The sequence below is a fragment of the Topomyia yanbarensis genome, chromosome 2, assembly GCF_030247195.1.
Source record: "Topomyia yanbarensis strain Yona2022 chromosome 2, ASM3024719v1, whole genome shotgun sequence".
NCBI classification, from domain to species: Eukaryota; Metazoa; Arthropoda; class Insecta; order Diptera; family Culicidae; genus Topomyia; species Topomyia yanbarensis.
In genome coordinates this window covers 346,030,917-346,051,759 of record NC_080671.1, presented here as the reverse complement: position 1 = coordinate 346,051,759, position 20,843 = coordinate 346,030,917, and the positions used below count along the sequence as shown (strand labels likewise).

Here is a 20,843-nt window from a genome sequence, read left to right as displayed (position 1 = left end):
GAGATAAAAAGGCAGAATTGTAAAATTGTAGAAATACAAATGCAATCCACATCTTGAAAAAATAGATCAATGAAATATTGAATATCAAAATGAAATATTGATATTAAAACATCCATGTAAAAATGAAAAACATAAAAAAATTTGAGAAACGTGGATCAAATTTCAAATAAGGGTTGTGGTTTGATTTTACGCTACGCTGGTTTTGAAAACATAATCCTATAAAGACATGAATTATACTGTTATTTGTGTTGGTGTGTTAGTACACCTTAAAAAAATTTACAAGAATGTTGCAACTGATTTCTAGTAAATAGTTCCAAAATAAAAATAAAATCGTCACGTTCAGGAAGCGTCGGTCAAAATCTCACGATCACTTCTCCAAAACGAAAAGATTTTGTATCCGGATTTAACTTGCTACATTAGTTAGCTAATCTTGCTAACTATTTGATTTAGTTTGGTAGCAGATTTCTCTCGAAATCAATCAAACAAAATTTAGTAATATAGTTGAACGTATGCTTCTTACAATCATTGTCAGCTGGAGGATTGTGAACTGAGAGATCCTCTCTGCATGCTTCATGACCAATAAAAATTTCAAAACACTATATTAACACTATATTCGTCATGAAAGGGGCTTGTTGTGTACGCAATTTCGCAATTAATTTTTTTCATACCTGGACGCTTTGCAGGGGAGGATTGGTAGTTGCTACGTTTTTTACAAGAGGTAGGTTACAATTTTGTGACAAAATGCTACGAAGAGGATGGGAGGGATCGAAAATCGCCTAAAACAGCATTTGTGTACGACCCCTTGACAAAAATGTTTCGATATCATCTCGTATCTGAATATGATTTTTTGTGGATTTTGTAGCAATTAACGTATACGTATAATCATGTATATTAAATTATAAATTTATAATTTTTGAATTAATCCCGAATTATTTTGGTATATAAAGACTTTTTGATGAATCATTTAACCAATTGAGCTCTCAAACAGAAGTAGGGTAACCACCTCTAGTGGTACTTTGACCAGCAGAGTTTTACTGAGCAGAGGATAGACACATGGGTATCCGTTGAAATCAATTAGAATTTCGAATTAAATTGATAACTCTACAGAATTTTGGAGCGCTTCCATGGCTTTTCATTGTACAAGAGGAAAAATATCTTATTTTCTTCACATTCACCGTAGAGTGTAATGTTTTGGTAAAACACTCCACTTTTCTGTACCGTTTACATTTTGTCGCATGTTTTTGCATTTGTGAACAGTTTTGTTGATTAAGTTGGGTGTAGTACTTTGCTTCCTCGGACATTCACAAAGATTCTAAAAGCACCAGCCGCTCTCGCTGTGAAGGATAACCCGAGCGAGCTTTGCTCTGCTCCACAGTAAACAAACACGGGGAGTGAAATCACACTTCAGTTTCTTTCGAGAATCTTTGTGAGGAGCATTGATCCATTGAAGCAAAGGTTCAATGGGGTAAAGTAAACCCAAACGGCACTTTTAAAATAATATTTGCCAACACCAAGAGGGCCCCCCTTAATGATTTGGGTCTGCAACCCGAGGATGATGTTTACGAGGACTGGGTGCTGGACGAATCCTGGTAAAGGAAAGGGTAACGCAAAATTTCAAAATAATCCAATGGATTCTTCCGGGCGAATTCAGATTTACCTGAAAGAAGACACGCAATTCGCCGCCAACAACAGGTGTAGTAACCCTAAGCAGGGTTTTTTCTTTCAATAATTACTTTCGATACTAATCCAGCACTTTGGAAGAAAGGAAATTCTATTGAATTTTAAATAAAAAAAAAATCGATGTCATATTGGAGAAATTCATGACTTCTAATCAAACCATTTAATTGTTTATCTCTTACAAGTCTGATCATATTTTTGTTAAATTAAATTTTAATTTTAATTTTTTGATTAATCTCGAATTGTTTTAATATATCAAGAGTTTTTGATGCCTCATTTGACCAATTGAGCTCTGAAATATTTTTGTTTCGCTTATAGACATTTTAATCTTAAGGTCATTCGCTTCTTCATTCAGGCTAGGAATTTTCCTATAAAAATCTCTATTCCAGTGTGCGGGGTTGGGATTAGAACCCAGGTGAGCTGCGTATATGGCATTCGATGTACAAATTCCGCTATGCCCGCTCGAGACTGATCTTGTTTCGACGTGAGAATTAGGTTTGAATAAACATAGTTGATATCAAATATGCAGTAGTTTAGAATACACAAGATATTGAATTTTTAGTTGCATGCTCAAATAAATTTTTAGTCGAAAAAGTATTTGTCAAAATTTTAGTCTCTGTTAAAAAACCGGGCCCCCTTCAGAACTCCGGGCCCGGGGGGAAACACCCCGGTCCCCCCCCCCCCTCTCGGCGGCCCTGGACCGGACTCCTGACCAGATGTAATGCATAGAGCAATTTTTTTCGTCTAATATGGCGTCGTTCTTAGTAATGAAATACAATATGTTTTTGCCTTTCTCAATAGAAAGGTATTGCAATTGCTCTGAAAACCGACTTTTCAACGGAGGCCCGGAGGCCCGAGTGACATATGTCATTATCGTGGCTCGTGCAACAAGGATTTTCAGCTATTATAAATGCAATTTGTATTATTATATCAGTGCATTCCAGTTCTATTTATACCGTTGTTACTTATTCTGTCGCACTATATATGAAAAACCTACTAAATAATTCACTTTTTACAATATTTTTATCTCTGCTCCATCGGGGGCAAAATGCTCTCTTTGTTGATTTGGCTGATTTTTTAATCGAACACAGAAAAATCGTTCTGAAAACCTACTAATTACATAACCTAAGGCTATTTAATGGCACACTTTGGTGTAATCTCGTCAGAAAACAAAACTGCTTGCTTGTTTACCGAACATTCTGCCCCGTTGTTGCAGTGCATTTGGCCCCGTTGTTACGGTGCATTTTACCCCCGAACAGGTGCGTTTTGTCCCGCTTATTTTTCAAAAGACAATTTTTAGTGATTTTGAAGAATCGAATATTTTTTTATGAATATGTTCTTGATGATTTTGCAAAGCATTATGATTGTGATTACAGAGGAAAATGTTGGCAAAACGATATCAATAATTAAATTCTCCCGATTGATGTTCTATAGCTGAGTTATGATTATATTTCCTTAGGGGGTGCGTTTTACCCCATCTTCCCCCTATATGTTATATTACTACATTGGTATGTTAGGATGAATTATTCAAAATCCTTAGCTCAATTTAATGGGTGTGGGTAGTTTGGCAATAGGGTGTAGTGAGGGGGGTAGTGTAGTCTGTAAAATCGAAAATGCCCCAAATGGAACCAAAAAAGCGCTGTGCTCGGTTGATGTGGTTATGATTACGCTTTTCCCAAAGAGAATAGGAAAAGAGACGAATAGTGTGAAGCCAAAAATACCTTATTGAGCAGACCAATCGTGCAATGTAAATAAACATTACTCATGCCAGAGTTGGAGGAGATAAGTATTGTAAATCTATCAAAAAAGAAATTTGAATTTTCGTCAGAATTTAGTGCAATCGTGATTGTAAGGTGCATTCTAGAGTCTATGTATGAGTAAAAACAAGTTTTAGATTTATTTCATCTCTTTGTTTCGAAATGCACATCGTTTGATAAACAAATCCTACGATCGACAAAAGGTTTGTTTTCAAAATATAATAGGAGTCATTTAAAGTGCTGCCTTTGGAAACGGTTGCCAAATTCTAGTGTTGAAATCATCGTAAAGGGAGTGTTGCCGTTTTGACTGATTTTCACTCTGCGTCTCTTTCACTATTCTCTTTGGCTTTTCCATGTAACAATGCCCCATCCTAATACAGAGTTTTTATGACGGCGATACAGATTTTCATCAAAATTCATATGGCATCTTTGGAAACACATCGTGTTTTGCTTCATTGTTTGTCCTTATCAAGCAAAACACGCTGTGTCACATGGCGGTACTTTCCGAGCCCCAGCTCGACCGGAGTGACATTTGCTGTGCTCTTTGTTTACTTGTCTGATCAGCTGTTCTTTAAAAATCTTGCGGTGCAATTGGCATTCCACTCGACAGGGATGCCAGGTGCACAGATTTATCTGTGTTTCGCAGATTTTCAATATGCTGCACAGATTGCAAAAACCAGCCTCCTGGCAACCCTATACCATCATATGGAGTTTGACAGCGACCGACATATATGGGGCGTTATAGCTATAAAGCCCCAAACAAAGAATTATGTTCCGCAATATGCTCGATATTTAAGCATTCCACACGACGTTTTGCATCTTGTGGGATGATTTAATATCATATCATTCAGAAAATCGACATTTTGTAACTAAATGCAGCTTCTAATCATTCGGTTCAAAATCAATGTTTTGCCTTTCATGGCAGTGATGCTGGCTGTACAGAGACGTCGTCCTTGGCAGGGAGCTGGCAAAAACTGCAAAGATTTCCACAGTTTTCTGTTATAACGCACAGATTTCCACAGCTTCTAGAATGCACAGATTAGCACAGATTTCTCAATGTTTGTTAGCGTTTAATTTTTGACCTTCGCAAAAATCAGAAAAAAGGTCATCGCTTCTTGTTTTCAACCATATTTTGTACGATTTCCGGGACACAAATACAGATTTTTAAATGGGCTGCGCACAGATTTTTCAAAATATCACCTGGCATCCCTGCCACTCGAGTTGGGGATCGACTCGGTAAGTACCGCTATGTAACGCAGCGTGTAGTACTTCATTTCGACAAAGGAAGTCGGACAGCGACTGTTTGGTCCTTTGGTCCCAGGTTAGTTACACTATTTTTTAGTTTTCTTTGAAACGCAATTCTCCTTCAAACGTGAATGTTCTTTACGAATATTAGCAGTGTGAATCACAGCTTGGCTTGTTGGCATAATATTGTCCTACGATCAGCGTAAAGGTATGTCCATATTTTCTACTTTCTAACTACCACTGTTCCAAAATAGTGTGATCGGAAATGAACATCTTTTCTCTCCACGAGCTACTGCCGATTGGTCCTATCTATTCGGGGCGTCGGTCCAGATTACGATTTAATGGTAGGGTGAAATAAAATTTGGTCGTTGATGAACTGGTATTCAAAGACTAGTAATATGACCATAGTCTAAATAATTGTAATCTGCATGCATTGTGTAGGGTTCTTTGTGATTGTGGATTGCGCAAGATTTGTTTTATTCCTTGTCCTTACACTGATAGGATTTTCGGTTGATTGATACCGGTGTAGTGGAGTGCACGGGTTTTGCACATTCTAGCAGAAGTGTCAATGGAACATACCAGTTTTCTGCGCTTCTGCTAGAAAGAGCAAAAATGGTGCAGTTCCAGTGCACTCCACTACACCGGTGTCAATCAATCGAAAATCCCATGAGTCTAATTTGATTAAAATCAGATTAATAATTGTTTTGCCTTGATGTTTAATGTATCGCGTGCAGTTGGGTCAGGTTCACAAAGCATCCGATACGCTAACCGATAAATTGATGAACATTTAATTTTACGAAGTTGCAAGAAATACTTTTTTTTGTTTTTTTTTCACAATTTTAGGCTGTGAACCATTTGGTGAAATTTTTAACTTTTAGTTAAAATCTGACACTTCGAAAGTTATTTGCAAAATAACCCTACTCTGGAGCATGGTTAAAATTGACAGAGCGATAGTTAAATTTGACAAAGAGAATAGGGAAAGAGACGAATAGTGTGAAGCCAAAAATACCTTATTGAGCAGACCAATCGTGCAATGTAAATAAACATTACTCATGCCTGAGTTGGAGGAGATAAGTATTGTACTTCTATCAAAAAAGAAATTTGAATTTTCATCAGAATTTAGTTCAATCGTGATTGTAAGGTGCATTCTAGAGTATATGTATGAGTAAAAATAAGCTTTAGAATTAATTCATCTCTTTGTTTCGAAATGCACATCGTTTGATAAACAAATCCATCGATCGACATACGGTTTGTTTTCAAAATATAATAGGAGTCATTTAAAGTGCTGCCTATAGAAGCGGTTGCCAAAATTCTAGTGTTGAAATCATCATAAAGGACGTGTTGCCGTTTTGACTGATTTTCACTCTTCGTCTCTTTCCCTATTCTATTTGAAATTTGACAGCTCGATGGTTAAAATGTTGCCCATGATGCATAATAAAAAGGTGAAAACATTTTCTGTACCTAATTGAGGTTGTCAATATTTTTCAATACAAAACTAAGGGATAAAGATGGAAACGATAACGTGTTGTGTTAAGATTTGTTTGGGTTATTTCATGATGTGGATGTTTACTTTTCGAGGCTATGACTGTCATACTTAATGTAATAAGAAAAGAACTAATTTTCAAAATATCGACAAATGTTCACACCTCTACCATCTTGTGGTTATCGCAGCTGTCAATTCTAAATAACTATCCATATGTCAACTTTTGAAACGGTTCGCTCTCTCGGTTAAATTTTTCCATTCAAAAGAAAATAACTTTCGAACTGTCAAATTTTGACTAAAGGTTAAAAAAAATCGCCAAATGGTTCACAGCCTTAGTGAGTCCATTTTGTTCAGAGTCGTATTCGATTCTGGTATAATTCCATGCTTCAAAACATGAGTGAAATAGTGTTGGGAGCTAACATATTAAAGATGTTTCTTCAAGAATTAAATACCTTGTGTTTATTTTTCTTATAAGATTGATTATGAACGTTAAGACAAGCTGACAAAACGTTTCAGACCAAAGCTAAAAACATATAAACCAATAAATAACGGTTATAAATTATTTCACTAACGACCTCTATTTCATTTCAGTAAAAAATATTCGTGAAATTTTAGATTAATTGGAACGTTATGGATAATGTGTATAAAGAGCTCGCAAACTTGAACTATATTGTAAAAATCGATAATGGTGAGGATGGCTCGGAAAAGTACACACTACAACGGTCTCTAGATGGCCAGTTGGATCAATTCGAACTACCAACGTATCAAACGCATACTCCTGTGATTGATCGTGACGATCTACCAGAAACGCTTGCAGTGGATTATGACGACATAATAAAAGAACTTAGTGTAGACACCTTGCCGCAGGACAGTTCCGGACTGGAAATATCACAATCGTCAGAACCGACTACACTGGAAGAGCTGGTCACCAAATTGCAGTACGACAATATTACTCCACCAATGACACCGGATTACACCATGAATGACAATCCTACTCGCTACCCTCAAACAAGCACGATACGGTTCCCCTACTATGGTAACATACCTCATCCGGAATATGAACAGTTTCCTCAACCGACCACGATAGGGTTCCCGTACTATGGTAACATGCCCTACCCGGAACATGAACAGTTTCCAGGATATCCGCCATACCCATACACAGCACAACCCCTTTACTCGCCTATTTATGTACCGTATCCAACCAAACTGCTTCCTTGTTATATGCCACCTGACTATCATCTGCCGGATTCGCAACACATTTCAGTTCGGACCATTCCGACGCCGGAACCATCACCGGAAATAGTTTCCTCGCCAGTGAAAAATACGCCAACTGCTCTGTCTATAATTGAAAATCAGTCCCAGGTAGATAGGGACTCGCATCGAACAAAGGACAAGCAAGCTATTACAGGCAGTACTATACCCAAACAGAAATCCGCACCAGCTGCATCTTCGAAGCACCGTCACACGTCAGCTATCTGCTCTATGCCCACTTTAAAACCTAGTCTGAAAGGAAAAAAAACTTACGTTCAGTACGACGGAAACTTTTACTGTACACTGTGTGATCGTAACTTTGGTCGCCAAAGCAGCCTAACACAGCATAACATAAACAGACACTCCGGACCCAGACAGTACCGTTGCGCGCAGTGTGGCAAACGCTATCAGTTCCCGAAGGAGCTGGAGACACACGAGCAACGTCATCGTGCACTGAAGAAACCGTTCCCGTGCTCCAAGTGCCCGAAGCAATTTTACCATCGGATGGACCTCGAACGGCACCACAGCAAACACCATGGGCAGGTCCCGTTCAGATGTTCCGAATGCGGGAAAGGATTCGCACGGGGCGACCATCTGTCGGCACATTTGGTTAGTCACAAGAACAAAATGATAAAATATGGAAAAGTACTACCATTAATTGATAATATTGAAGCGTAAAATTGCGTTTGGGTGGATCGCCAAGTGTGAAGGTAGCGGCATGTAATTTTTTTTAGATGCGTATTTTACGAAAATTGACAACCGAATATTACTCCAGCATTCGTAGCAATATAAATAAGATTTATAGTTTTGTATGTTTGAGCTTTACCATATCCCTTACTGTACTGCAACTATTTTTATAAAAGATTTATTCAAGAAAACCAAAATTTTAAACTTACTATTGGGAATATTTTTCTGATTGAACCGATTGAGAACGAAATGAAAAAGAAGCAAAACCCGGCTGGAATGGCTCGAACATTTGGTTGGAGATGTTTGTTGGGAGACTTGCTTCTCCAAACAGTGACATAACCAGAAATTGTGCTTAATTGAGAGACGGTGAGTATTTTCCAAAACAAATTGTTTTGGAAATTATGCAAGCCCAAGAAATTAGTCCCGAAAAAATGATATGCTGGACTTAGATATAGTCTGCTCATAGTTTCGGGTAATATTTCGCCGTTTGACTTAACTATGCTTTTTGAAAAGAAAGCTTGATAAAATATAAAAATTAAACTGAGGATAGTTTGTCCAACCAATTTTAAGGCGAATTTCTTTCACATGCACATTATGGTGTTTGTGTACATTGTGGTTTGTATTAAGGGGCCATACACTAATTACGTAAGGGCATATGGGGGGAGGGGGAGTTTCGAAATATCTTACAAATTCTTATCTGAGGGGGAGGGAGGATTAATCCTTTCTTACGTAATATCATAAAGCAAGTTCAAATAATTAAATCCATAAGGAAAATATTCTTTTTAATAAAAAAAAGGGAACTATTTTCATTTGTACCATATAATACTTGTATATCAAACAATATGAGTAATTTTTTGGCTCTTGGTTGTACATTTTTCTGTTCGGGAACTGGAGTCACAATATGCCTTACAAGTTAAGAAGTGTTGATACCCTTCGTGTTATTAGACCGACTTTGTTCTTTTCAAACGTTCGATTCAAATCCGCAAGGTATCTGGAAAATGTTCTAACATGCGATTGTCAAAGATCTTGAATGTAGAATATTTCCAGAGTGTGAACTGTATTTTAATTCAAGAAAATTCGAAGATGGTTAACTCGGAGCTATGCGTACGATAAGCGTCACAGCTGGAACTCAGAATAAATTCATGCCAGAAGAGGTTATAAACTCTTTTAAATTCTACATCACAAGAAAATAGATTTAAAGGAAGTGGAATATAGCAAAGCAGATCATGTGGACCAAATTGGAGTTACTGAATATCTGACAACAGTTATTCTTTCTACTGGGCGAGATTGGCACGCAATTAAAATTCTGCAGATGATTACAGTTAAATTTTGTCATGAGTTTTCTTGTAATAATTCTATACATATCGTTTTCGCTATAATAAATTTGATGAATTATCAATTCGATTTTTTTAATTGCGACAGTTATGATAAGATCTTATGTAGGGGGAGGGGGAGTTCACCAAAATCTTACGAACTCTTATCTGGGGGGAGGGGGAGGTTGAAAAGCTCTAAAAAAGCCTTACGTAATTAGTGTACGGCTCCTAAGGGCCGTTCATGTACACATACTAGCGATAGCAAGTTTCCGTCTTCGGCAAAGTAATGCAGTTTAATAGTCCAAACAATGTTCTAGAACATTTATATCATGGAAAAATCTAGAAGAAAACTTATGATGAAAAAACTGTTTTTAAGGGGCCTTTCGCAAATAATGTCCCATATCTCAAAAACCTTAAAAGATAGAGAGTTGAAGTCTTCAGGTAAAATGTTTGTAACGAGTTTTTCTACAACTTTGCTGAAGTAAGTATTTGTCTATTTGAATTATTGAAGAAAATAAATTTCGTAACTCACTTTTAGGGGGATTAATCACCAATCCGATAAGACAAAAAGAAGGGGAGTTCTACTCCAAGAAACTTTCTCAAAGACACCATATTGCTAAAGTCAACCGTTTTGACGCAATCTAAAAAACCCCTTTTTTGCTCTTTGGGACCACTATGCGATGTCCACATGGACTTTCTAATTTTTTTCCGGGTAATTTAATGAATGGAGTTTTAGAAAGTTTGTGTTAGACTATTATGGCGAAGGATTTAATAACAAAAAAATAACCTATTGCTTCTTGAATTGACTTGTGATTTTAACCAGAAGCTCTCAAATAAAATTAGTGGTATTTGACCAAGTTACAGAATATTGAATCTAATGATTCAGACAGAATTTTTTTTCTCGGATTTTGTTTTACACGATTTCCTCTGATTTTTTTTATGATAATTGCCATCACACACTATGCACTTTATCAAAATCTTTAAAAAATTTGGAGGTAAGCGCTCACATCAATGAGGATACAAATTTATTTTATTTTCTTAGACAAAAATATAATGATAAGTTCGCGTGGACATTTCCAACATACACCTCCCCCCATGGACAAACGTGGACTTTCTTGTGACCCCTATCCTCCACTAAATTGTCCACGTGGTATATGGATGGCCCCTTAAAGCCTTGTTGGAAATCTTCTGATCGTTCAAGCCCTGTGCTGTAATTTCTTGTACAAGCCAATTATAATCAAGTGCAGGGCAAATATACTACTGAATATTGAGCAGAGGTGGGCAAATACCGGTTGAGTACCGGTATGGTAAACCAAATCTCCACACGTGTTTGTGTTTCCTTTACATTGTGTGCGGTCTTACCGCTGGTTGTGTTTCAACGAGACACGAAAACCAAACCGAGTTACTGCGGTGCTGTTATGATTTGGATTTTCGTTTACTGGTGCACGAGTAGAATAACGAAACCAAACTTCGGTTGTGTTGCGGTTGTGTATTCGAGTTAATAATAATATAAGGTATCTTTTCGGTAGAGATGGTCGGGTTTCAATTTTTTTGAACCCGAACCCGACCCGAACCCGACCCGAACCCGAGAGCTTGAAAATTGAAAAACCCGAACCCGACCCGAGCCCGAAAGTATAAAATTTGAAAAACCCGCACCCGACCCGAGCCCGAAATTTTCAAAATTAGAAAACCCGGACCCGACCCGTACCCGAGAATGAAAATTTTGTAAAACCCGAACCCGACCCGACCCCGAGAATTTTAAAATTTGAAAACCCGAACCCGACCCGACCCGAAAATTTTTAATTTGAGAAACCCGATCCGAACCTAACTTGCTAAAATGGAGAATCCACCAAAGATCTCGAAGATTTTTAATTTTAGGCACCCTAGGGTCATCTTAGAATAGTAGAATCACTCGAAGCTGAAGTAGCACCATACGTGTTGAGTTAAAACTGCCTATGGCAAAACGAATCACTGGCCAATAGAATCCCAATTTTTATTTGCTATTATTTAAAAAAAAAATTGCTATTATTGAACGTCGAATTTGTAATGTTATGAGAAACTTACAAATCGTCGATATCTTAACCGGAAAGTAGAATAAATCGGTCGCTAACTCATGGGGAAACAAACAACTTAATGGTAACAGTTTCAAACAACCTTGCCCGTCGTACTTAACCAAAAGTTCTAAGTTTGTATCAAAAACCATTCCTGCAAGGCAGTTTTGTATGATTTATCACATGTATTAAATTAGCTATGGTAATTGGCCACAGCAGTACCACCAAATTTGTGATTTCAATATATGGGAATTGCGAAATCGTCCCCGGGCTACAACGCCCTTTTTAGTCAATGGTTACAGTTTATTTTAACTGCAAGCAATCTTTATCATAAATCAATTTGATTGTTACTAAACTTTCACTAAAGCAGGTACAACCTATTTGTTGCATTTGACCAACTTACCAGTACCCGCTTAAAGTTTCTTTGGGGTACAAATGTACCCCACAAAACCGTTTACGTTAATGTTTTGTCATGTTTACATAATTCCGAAAACATTATTATATCTTGTTTTAAAAGAAAAACATCGTTACATAGTAAGCGAAAAACTTGTGTAAAATTGTATGTTTTAGAATAAAACTATCCAATTTAATTATAAAATTTAATAAAGATTAGGCATATTAGAGCGATTTTAGTTCTGGGGTACGAATGTATCCCACAAAACCGTTTACTTAGAGAAAAAGTCACGAAACCGTTGTAGGGTTAATGGCCAATTATTATTCAATATGTAGCAAAAAAGTACTACCATTAAGTGCACTCGCCACACCCACTGTTCGATTTCTCGCGACTGTCAAAACGAGGAATCAGGAGCCGATCAATAGATTGGTTTTTATTGTTTCTACTTCCCGTAGATTTCTACTCGCTTTACTTTAGATACTATTTGCTGTACGCTTTAGCTGAGTTTTACGCGTTTACCCTGACCGCGGCCTACGTATCGGTTTTAAAGTACCTGTCGAAATTAATATTTTAAAACAGAAAGTTGAACCAATATTTTCCGATAAATTCCTGTTGACTTGATTTATTACTTATTATCATGAAAAATAAATCGCAAAGAAATTTTAGATGTGAAACACGTATTGTTGAATACTCTCTCATGCATGTTCTTTTAAAACATAAAATAATTCAGTCAGTTTGCGAATCTGAAGAGACAGAACTTTATACAAGAATGAAAAAATAATATATTTGGGCACCAGAAAATACGACGAATTCTAGCGATTTAAAGGTGCTACCATTTGGTACGGTTATATGTGTCTTCCATTCGTATCACGAAGTATAAAAAGAGACTGGGTTTTGTGTATAGACAGCGTCAAGAAATGGTTGGGTGGTTTTGTTAAAAACCCGAACCCGACCCGACCCCGAAATTTTCTAATTTGAAAAACCCGAACCCGACCCGAGCCCGAAAGTTCAAAATTTTAAAAACCCGGACTCGACCCGAGCCCGAGAATTTCAATTTTGAAAACCCGGAACCCGACCCGAACCCGAAAAGCTTCAATTTATAGAACCCGAACCTTACCCGAAACCCGTCGGGTTCGGGTCGGGTCCGGGTTTGGGGTCTAAAAACCCGAACCCGACCATCTCTACTTTTCGGTAATTGAAAAAAAATGTCTTCATACATCTTTCTGTTCGAATAAATTATGTTCGTTGTCATAAATCGCGTTCCTTAACTCAATATTGCAACATTTTCATAATGATTTATCATCAGGAAGATTGCAATAAGGGTATGTTTGGTATGGGAAACTGTTCAAAAATCGAAAGTAAAAGAAAATTTAATAACCTCCGCTACTTTTATAACTAAGATAGCAGATCAAAATATAAGATGACGGTATATTCAAGATATTCTGTCTATTTTTAATATAAGAAATATGTCAAAAGATCGCAAATTGATGCCTGCCGTCATTTAAAATCTGATAAGGCGAGCTATATTCAATGCTACTGGCATTCAATAACGTTTTAATGGTAAATAATCATGAAACAAGGTTATTTTTGATATCAAAAAGTTTTCTAGAGATTCAAAATTGTTATTCGTAGCCAATTTGCATCCCAATATGATGTTATTTTCACGAAGATTTAGCATTTAAAAGCATGCATATTTAAATAGGAATATAATTCCAAGGAAACGAAACTTGAATTGCGTTGAAAATTAGAAATTCCAAATGGCGGAATTATAATAAAAATTGTGGCCGATTCATAATGATTTAACAACTAGCATGGTTACAGTATGGACCAATAACCACATTAATGATTGAAGGTCGTTTTATATGTTTTACATTTCTTAGAAAAGAAATGTATAGAATTCGCTCAAACTTTCAAGATTTTTTCCGAGGCCCGGAGGGCCGAATCTTATATACCAATCAACTCGACGATTTGGGACAATGTATGTGTGTGTATGTAACGGATAAACTCTCATTCGTGTTTCTCAGCAATGGCTGAACCGATCTTACCCAAACCAATTTAAAATGAAAGACCTATCACCCAAACAGAACGCTATTAAATGGTTTTTGATTCTGATGTTTAGTTTCCAAGATATGAATGTTTAGCTTTGAGAGACATTCGTCAACCTAATCCCGGCCCGGAGGGCCGAATGTCATATGCCATTCGACTCAGCTCGTCGAGATCGGAAAATGTCTGTGTGTGTATGTATGTGTAATTTCCCATAGCCAGAAATAAGACCAAAAACATTCAATGTATTATTAGTGCCAAAACGGATAATGTTAGGTCAATAGCATCTTCGGAGAATTTAAAGCATATAGTATGTCCTTTCTTTTGGTATTTTGATTTTACTGATTAATCCCTCTAAGAGTGAGATATTTTCATAACTCTTCTTGTTGCTGTTTGTGGATTACCCTTTGTTGCTTACTTATTGTTCAATATAGTAAAAATTCATTTAAATGATCCAAATATTATTTAGATAAAACGAATTTCGTATTTCATTCTTTTATCTATAACCGCCAGAATAAGTATCGAACAATTCCAAGTTGTCTAGATGAAACTTGATAACTTATCGGTGCAAACATTTTCATTTGCGCGAACCTTCTGATTTACAACCATCGGATCGATCTGAAACATATCTCGGAAAATGAAAAGCCAAATGAATAACTCCAAGCAGTGGTGTAGCCAAGAGGACGCTTTGGTGTTAAACCCCCCCTCACCCAAAAAAAAGGATTTTAGATAAAAATTTATTGATGCTGACTGATTTAATTCAATATTACAACGATAATTATCCGATCAGTACATTGATAACCTGCTGTTTTAAACATCATGAGGACCTTTGAAAAATTGTGGGAATGCACAGTGTTTTAAAACGTCGTTTTCGTGCTCAAAATTGATAGCGTCTAAACCGTTAACTTTAGAAGTATAGTTTGTTCGGAGAAGTTGGTGCCCTTATGATTGCGCATCTACACGAGTATATCATTTAGTGATTAATTCACCTATAAGTGATATACGAAATTTATTTTCTTAACTAAGATAGAGACTTTGTATCTTCAGAAAAGTTGTAGCAAATGTAACTACAAAGTAGTAGTAGTAGCGTTCAAACAAAGTGGCACCAACGCGAGCGAAAAAATATTTGAGTGGTTATATGATTGAATTTCCCCGTTTTCATCCTCATCGCGAAACGTTTGAAGAAATTGCTGAAGACAATATATATCTAACTTTAATAGTTTGTAAGTTATTGACCATATTATATGGAAGACCCCTTAAAGTTAGTTTTTTTCATGATAACTTTTTTAGACATTCTTCCACCTTCTTGAAATCTTCCACAAAGTTATATGCGGTATCAAAACACATATTTTTGTCGAACATAGTTACTTTCTATCTATTGAATTTTAAAAGACATTCCAAATTTTGTGATATTTTTGGGGTAACTTCCACCTTAATTAACTCGTTAAGGAGCAAACAGCATCATAATAATCTGAAAGTACTAGCTTTTTACTTTCATATAGTGACCCGATTGTTAGTCGACGCGATTCTCCCCGAGTGTTATGTTCAAAACAATATTCCATTCCATCGCAGTAGTTCAAAATGAAATAGTAGTAGTAATTTTTAATAGAAGTGACGGAAGGTTATCGAAAAGTTTCGCGAAAAAGAAAATTCCAGTAATGATAATGATTTTCCCTAATGGGTTTCGAGAGTTTTTTATTTGTTTTTTGGTATTAGGATTAGGGATAATAATTCAGATCAAAGATACTATTGGGAAGTCACTTTAAAAAAAAAGTCGATATCGAAGTAAAGTTTCAAGATATCAAGAGATGAAATTTCAGTGCTTAGTTCTCAGCCGCGTCGGGAATTTGAGTAAACGCTACTGAGTATGAACTTCAAATCCATTCGAAAGATTGGTTTTCGATTTTTTTGACGCAGCAAAACATATATATCCCCTTTAGGAAAATTCAGTTCTCTCTACACAATGCACAGTGGTCTGAATCCAGAAATTGGGATGACAAAAACATTTGTGACTAAACTACTGGTTCTAGAGCTTTCATGTCTTCGGAACAAATAATCTGTGTCAATTGAGCCATCTTTTGAGATGGGTGACACAAGGGTGGTCCTGATTGTTTTTATGATCTGAAAATTATTTTCGAAATAAGAGGAGATAGAACAATCAAGTGTTCCGCAAAATTATTGTACAATCTTTTTCAACCAACTTTACTGAGAACGTTATATTTGTAACTTTAATGGTTTTAATTTTACAGCTATTGGAATGTTGTATAATAAGGCATCCCTAGAAAAATCAGTTATTTCACCATACTTTTAAATGATTTCTTTCCATCAATAGCGTCTTCACAAAACTTTTAGAGCTTATCATGACGAATAATATTTATGAAGACAGATTTAGTTTAGTTCAAAAGTTATGAGCATTTTTAGCAAAAAAACACAACCTTTTCAAATGTTGATATCTCAAAATGGAGCTAGTGAAATTGATTTCTTCTTTTTGTATTCGAAAGACCATAATCGATAGTATATTTTATGAAAAAATCTCAGAGGTCATTGTTGTTTAACTCATTTTATTTTAGTTTGAATATTATGAATATTATTACTGTTTGTAGCATTAAAAGTAAAACGGCTAGTGTAACCTAGCAACTATTTTTAAAATAAGATCAGATACATAAACAAAACCTCAAAAAAAACGGGCGGAGTGTGGCGAAGGGCCCGCTGAGCCGCCCGTTTGAGCCGCGGGAAACCTTCCCAACACTACGTTGTAGTGTGGCGAAGGGCCCGCTGAATTGTAGTTTCCGATGCAGTCGTGTTTCATTACGCTAGAGCCGTGCAAAACCTTTCCAGCACTACGTTTTATTGTGACAAAGGGACCGCTGAGTTCTAGTTTCCGATGGGGTCGTGTGGGTGTTGTAATTTTCGATTGAGCCGCGGAAAACCTTCCCAGCACTACGTCGTAGGGTGGCTTATCATTTTAGTCACAGCTGTGTTAGAATCCATCTGGGAAGCGAAAAACCTTCCCAACACCCTGCCCAAGTGTGATGTGAATTGTCACAAGTAATCAAGATGTGTGCACCATCCGGAAGATCGTAGAAATCTGGAACATTATTTGACCTATTTTTCAACGAGATCACAGGGTCCGAAGTAAGCAGTAATCTTTTGAACACATCTTCAATATTGGCAACTCTGCTGAATTTTTTTGAATGGTTTTCCCGAAATTTGCGGATAGACTTATTCCTCGTTTCTAATGTCTCTTCACTGTACATATCAACAGGAAGAAAAGCATGCTTGACGATAGACGAACCATGTATCAAAAGTTTATGAAGGGTTGGAGATAGAGGATACCAACCATACTCGTGAACGTTGCTTCCAAATAGTCTGCAAAAATTTGGACGTTTATTTTTGCGTTGCTATTGATTACGGCGAGAATAATATGCTATCGTTCCAATAAATCTGCTTTCAAACCCGTGATCTCGCAAACTGTTCTCCATTCAGCAAAAAAATTTCTTGCGGTGTTGTCATCATTGGAATTGCCTCCACCGGGTAATGGCACATTAATTCGAAGGCCTAATCTTTCCTTCAACGATTTCCGTATGTCTATTTGTCGTTGATTTTTGCTTTCATTCGTCTTTCCCACACGCCACTTTGGTGTTTTCATCTCAAGACGGTACGATACGTTCAATAATAGTTCCATTGTTCTGATGTAACAATGCAGCGGTGAAAACCCATGTTCGCATTTCGCAGGATCATCCAAATAGTCTTCATTGAGAATATCGTTCAGTTTTTTTCCTGATCTACCACAAATAAAGCAAGCTCCAGAGTGTGTTCCAGTAAGGTCGTAGACAGTTTACATTACAGACATTTTTTTAACTAATGCCCGTGTCTGGTTTGCTTCTTCTTTAGCAAATAAAAGCATTAGGGATCATCCATAAATTACGTAGCATTATATGGGGGAGAGGGGAGTTTTGTATTTTGTGATGATGTGTGACGACAGGGGGGTAAAGGGTCATGTCATGCTACGTAGCTGTATGCAAGGAGAATAACTAACATAGTTTTTATTTTTGCCTTTCTCATATAGAAAGGTTATGCAATCACTCTGAAAAACGTCAACCTAATCCCGGCCCGGAGGGCCGAGTGTCATATCCCATTCGACTCAGTTCGTCGAGATCGGAAAAAGTTTGTATGTGTGTGTATGTGTGTATGTATATGTGTGTGTATGTGTGTGTGTATGTGTGTGTGTGTATGTGTGTGTATGTATGTGCGTATGTGTCAAATAATGTCACTCATTTTTCTCAGAGATGGCTGGACCGATTTGCCCAAACTTAGTCTCAAATGAAAGGTGCAACCTTCCCATCGGCTGCTATTGAATTTTGGATCGATCGGAATTCTGGTTCCGGGATTACGGGTTTCATAGTGCGGCCAAACAGAAATTTCTCATATAAACTATAGGAAATATTAAAAATAGAATTTTTATTTTTGATGCTAAATGTGTTCAAGGTGCATGAAACGTCGAGATTTGATGCAAACTCGAAGAAAAATTTGACGACGATTTACTTTTTTGGATTTTGGCACATTTTTGCCTTTCTCATATAGAAAGGTTATGCAATCACTCTGAAAACGTCAATCTATTCCCGGCAAATTTTTTTTTCCACTCGCATAAGGTTTCTGGATTTTACCAGGGGCGTAGTTGATGGTTTACGGAGAGGGGTTACACCCCCCCCCACTACTGTTCGCTCCCCTCATTTAAAAATCTCTTTAAATCACCCCTCAGACCACCACCCCATCCCGCCCTCATACCCCTCCCTTTCAACCCCATCATCTTCTCTGGGGAGTCGTTCGTTCATGGGACTTTCGCCCTCCTCACATACCCACCCCAGCATGACAAAATGAGTTAGCAAGCAGATAACATTGATCTAATGCTGATTAGGCTAATGGAGTATGATATTTTTTTGTTTCAAGTGTTTCACCGTCAACACGTAGCTCACCAAGTTCGTGGCTGGCATGCCATTGTGTATAAGTGCAAAGTGTACTAAGAATGTAATGGACATTTCCACAATTATGTTGAACATAAAAAGCCTCCGTGCCATAGTTTAGAGAAATGAGAAAGGCACAATTGCACCGCTAAATTTTACGGGGACAAGGGGGGGGGGGAGAATTACCGTCAAGCTACGTAATTAGCAGGGGGTATGCAGAGGTTTGTGACAAAATGCTACGATGGGGGAGGGGGTGTTAAAAATCACTCAAAAATGCTACGTCATTTATGGATCGTCCCTTATTGGCCTACACAACGACACAGAGGACGGTAACGTGTTGCTCCAGCAAACCTTCTTTTCGCCTTCTAAAGTAGTAGCGTTCAAACAAAGTGGCACCAGCGCGAACGAAAAAAATATTTGAGTCGTTATATGATTGAATTTCCCTGTTTTCATCCTCATCGCAAAGAAATTCTTTCTGGCTCTCAATCAATCGAGTAGTAGTATGATCGATAAGATTTTGTAGTGGTACCTTGGCAACCGATCGATTTATTGTTATATCTGGAATTTATTAATAATTCAAGGTTATGGATCTAACGCCATCTTTCTAACAGATATGAATAACTAGGAATTTGAATGACCAAGTGATTACAAACATTTTCAACTATTAATGTTTTTGATATCTTTGAATTCAAATTGCAAATTTGGGTACAAATTTTACCTTTAGGATAGCATTGATGCTTTGCCTCCAGAATTTTATGGTATGCTGGGTACAACCTGATCCCTCGACTCGACAACCGAATGTTCATATATTGTGCCTTTGAAAAATCGTTTCTACAAATGAATGCCAAGGCTTCGTCCGCTGAATATTCCTCAACATAGCTGGATCTGGTACTAGTACTAACACGTTTCAATTCAGTAGCTCGTGCTGGATTCACTGATAGGACTTCTATTATATGCCCTGCGGTTCGATGTCCAGAAGATGTTTTTTTTTTTTTTATTCATTTCGTTTATTTGATAGGCACAAATGCGTTAGCTTGGCGGTGCCAAATGCTTATGTTTTTACATTTTGGATATCTTAAAACTAGGAGGTTACAATGTTGAAATATTTTTTTTTACAAAGGAAAAAAAAAGTTTACAGCTATCTTAAGACTAGAAATAAGATTCAATATACAAGAGAGGGCCAAAAGATTTTTTTAGAAAAAATTTAAAACAAGGGATTCACTTTGATATACAAGAGGGGGAGTAATAGTATTTTACGAAATATTTTTCGGTTATCTTAAAACTAACAATATAGTTTAGTACACAAAAGGGGGAACAAATATTTATGAGAAACTTCACAGAAATCTTAAAACTAGGGATTCAATTCTATTTACAAGACAGAGGACAAGAGTTTCAATAAAGAGTAAAAATTATAGCTATCTTAAAACTAGGAATACAGAATACTAATTTGAATTTTTTAACTAAAACTTATGCTTGGTCAAGATATTCAGAGGGTGGCTTATTTCCGCATCAGTGTAGCAGCAGTTGTATCAAGGACAGGGGAGAGACAGGGAAAGAAGAGCAAAACTTGCAACTTTCGCTCGAAGGGGGGGGCGGGGGGGGGGGAGGGGGATCAGCGAAATAAATTTGCGCCTCAGTCTAGTAAGTCGTCGAGTACCGGATTGGCGGATGGTATTCTTCGGACCCGCGGGGAATCCTTCAAAAGTCATCGGACCTCGAGTCGCTCTCGCTTCAGTTTCCTTCTATGCAGGCGTAGTGGTAAGGGCGACGGCGGTTACATAGTGGCACTCTGGAGCTGATCGGTTCCACAAGGCAGGAGGAAACTCTAAAAACGAGAAATAAAAGAGAGGGGCTAAATTGGGATATTTATCGTTTTTATGAAGGTATAAATAAGGGACATATAGGGGAAATCACGAGTTGCCAGCATATCTCGGACTGGTACATTGGGTGGTCTACCTCGGGCCCGAAGGGATTCCTT

At 37.2% G+C, this 20,843-nt stretch overlaps 2 protein-coding genes across 18 annotated transcripts in view; both read left to right on the top strand.

Annotated features, from left to right (window-relative positions):
* Nucleotides 1–20,843, top strand: part of LOC131684155 (uncharacterized) — a 527,188-nt gene that overhangs the window by 142,913 nt on the left and 363,432 nt on the right. The window lies entirely within an intron of this gene.
* On the top strand, nt 4,674–8,308 carry LOC131684157 (zinc finger protein 69 homolog). 3 transcript variants are annotated; one of them, XM_058966774.1, is made up of 3 exons: nt 4,692–4,755; nt 4,831–4,887; nt 6,754–8,308. In XM_058966774.1, exon 3 carries the CDS (start codon nt 6,793–6,795, stop codon nt 8,089–8,091), a length of 1,299 nt encoding a protein of 432 aa, XP_058822757.1. In that variant the 5' UTR covers nt 4,692–4,755; nt 4,831–4,887; nt 6,754–6,792; the 3' UTR covers nt 8,092–8,308. The 3 variants fall into 3 exon arrangements, with proteins under 3 accessions (XP_058822758.1, XP_058822757.1, XP_058822756.1); XM_058966775.1 differs by lacking the exon at nt 4,831–4,887 and having other exon boundaries at nt 4,674–4,755; XM_058966773.1 differs by having other exon boundaries at nt 4,701–4,887.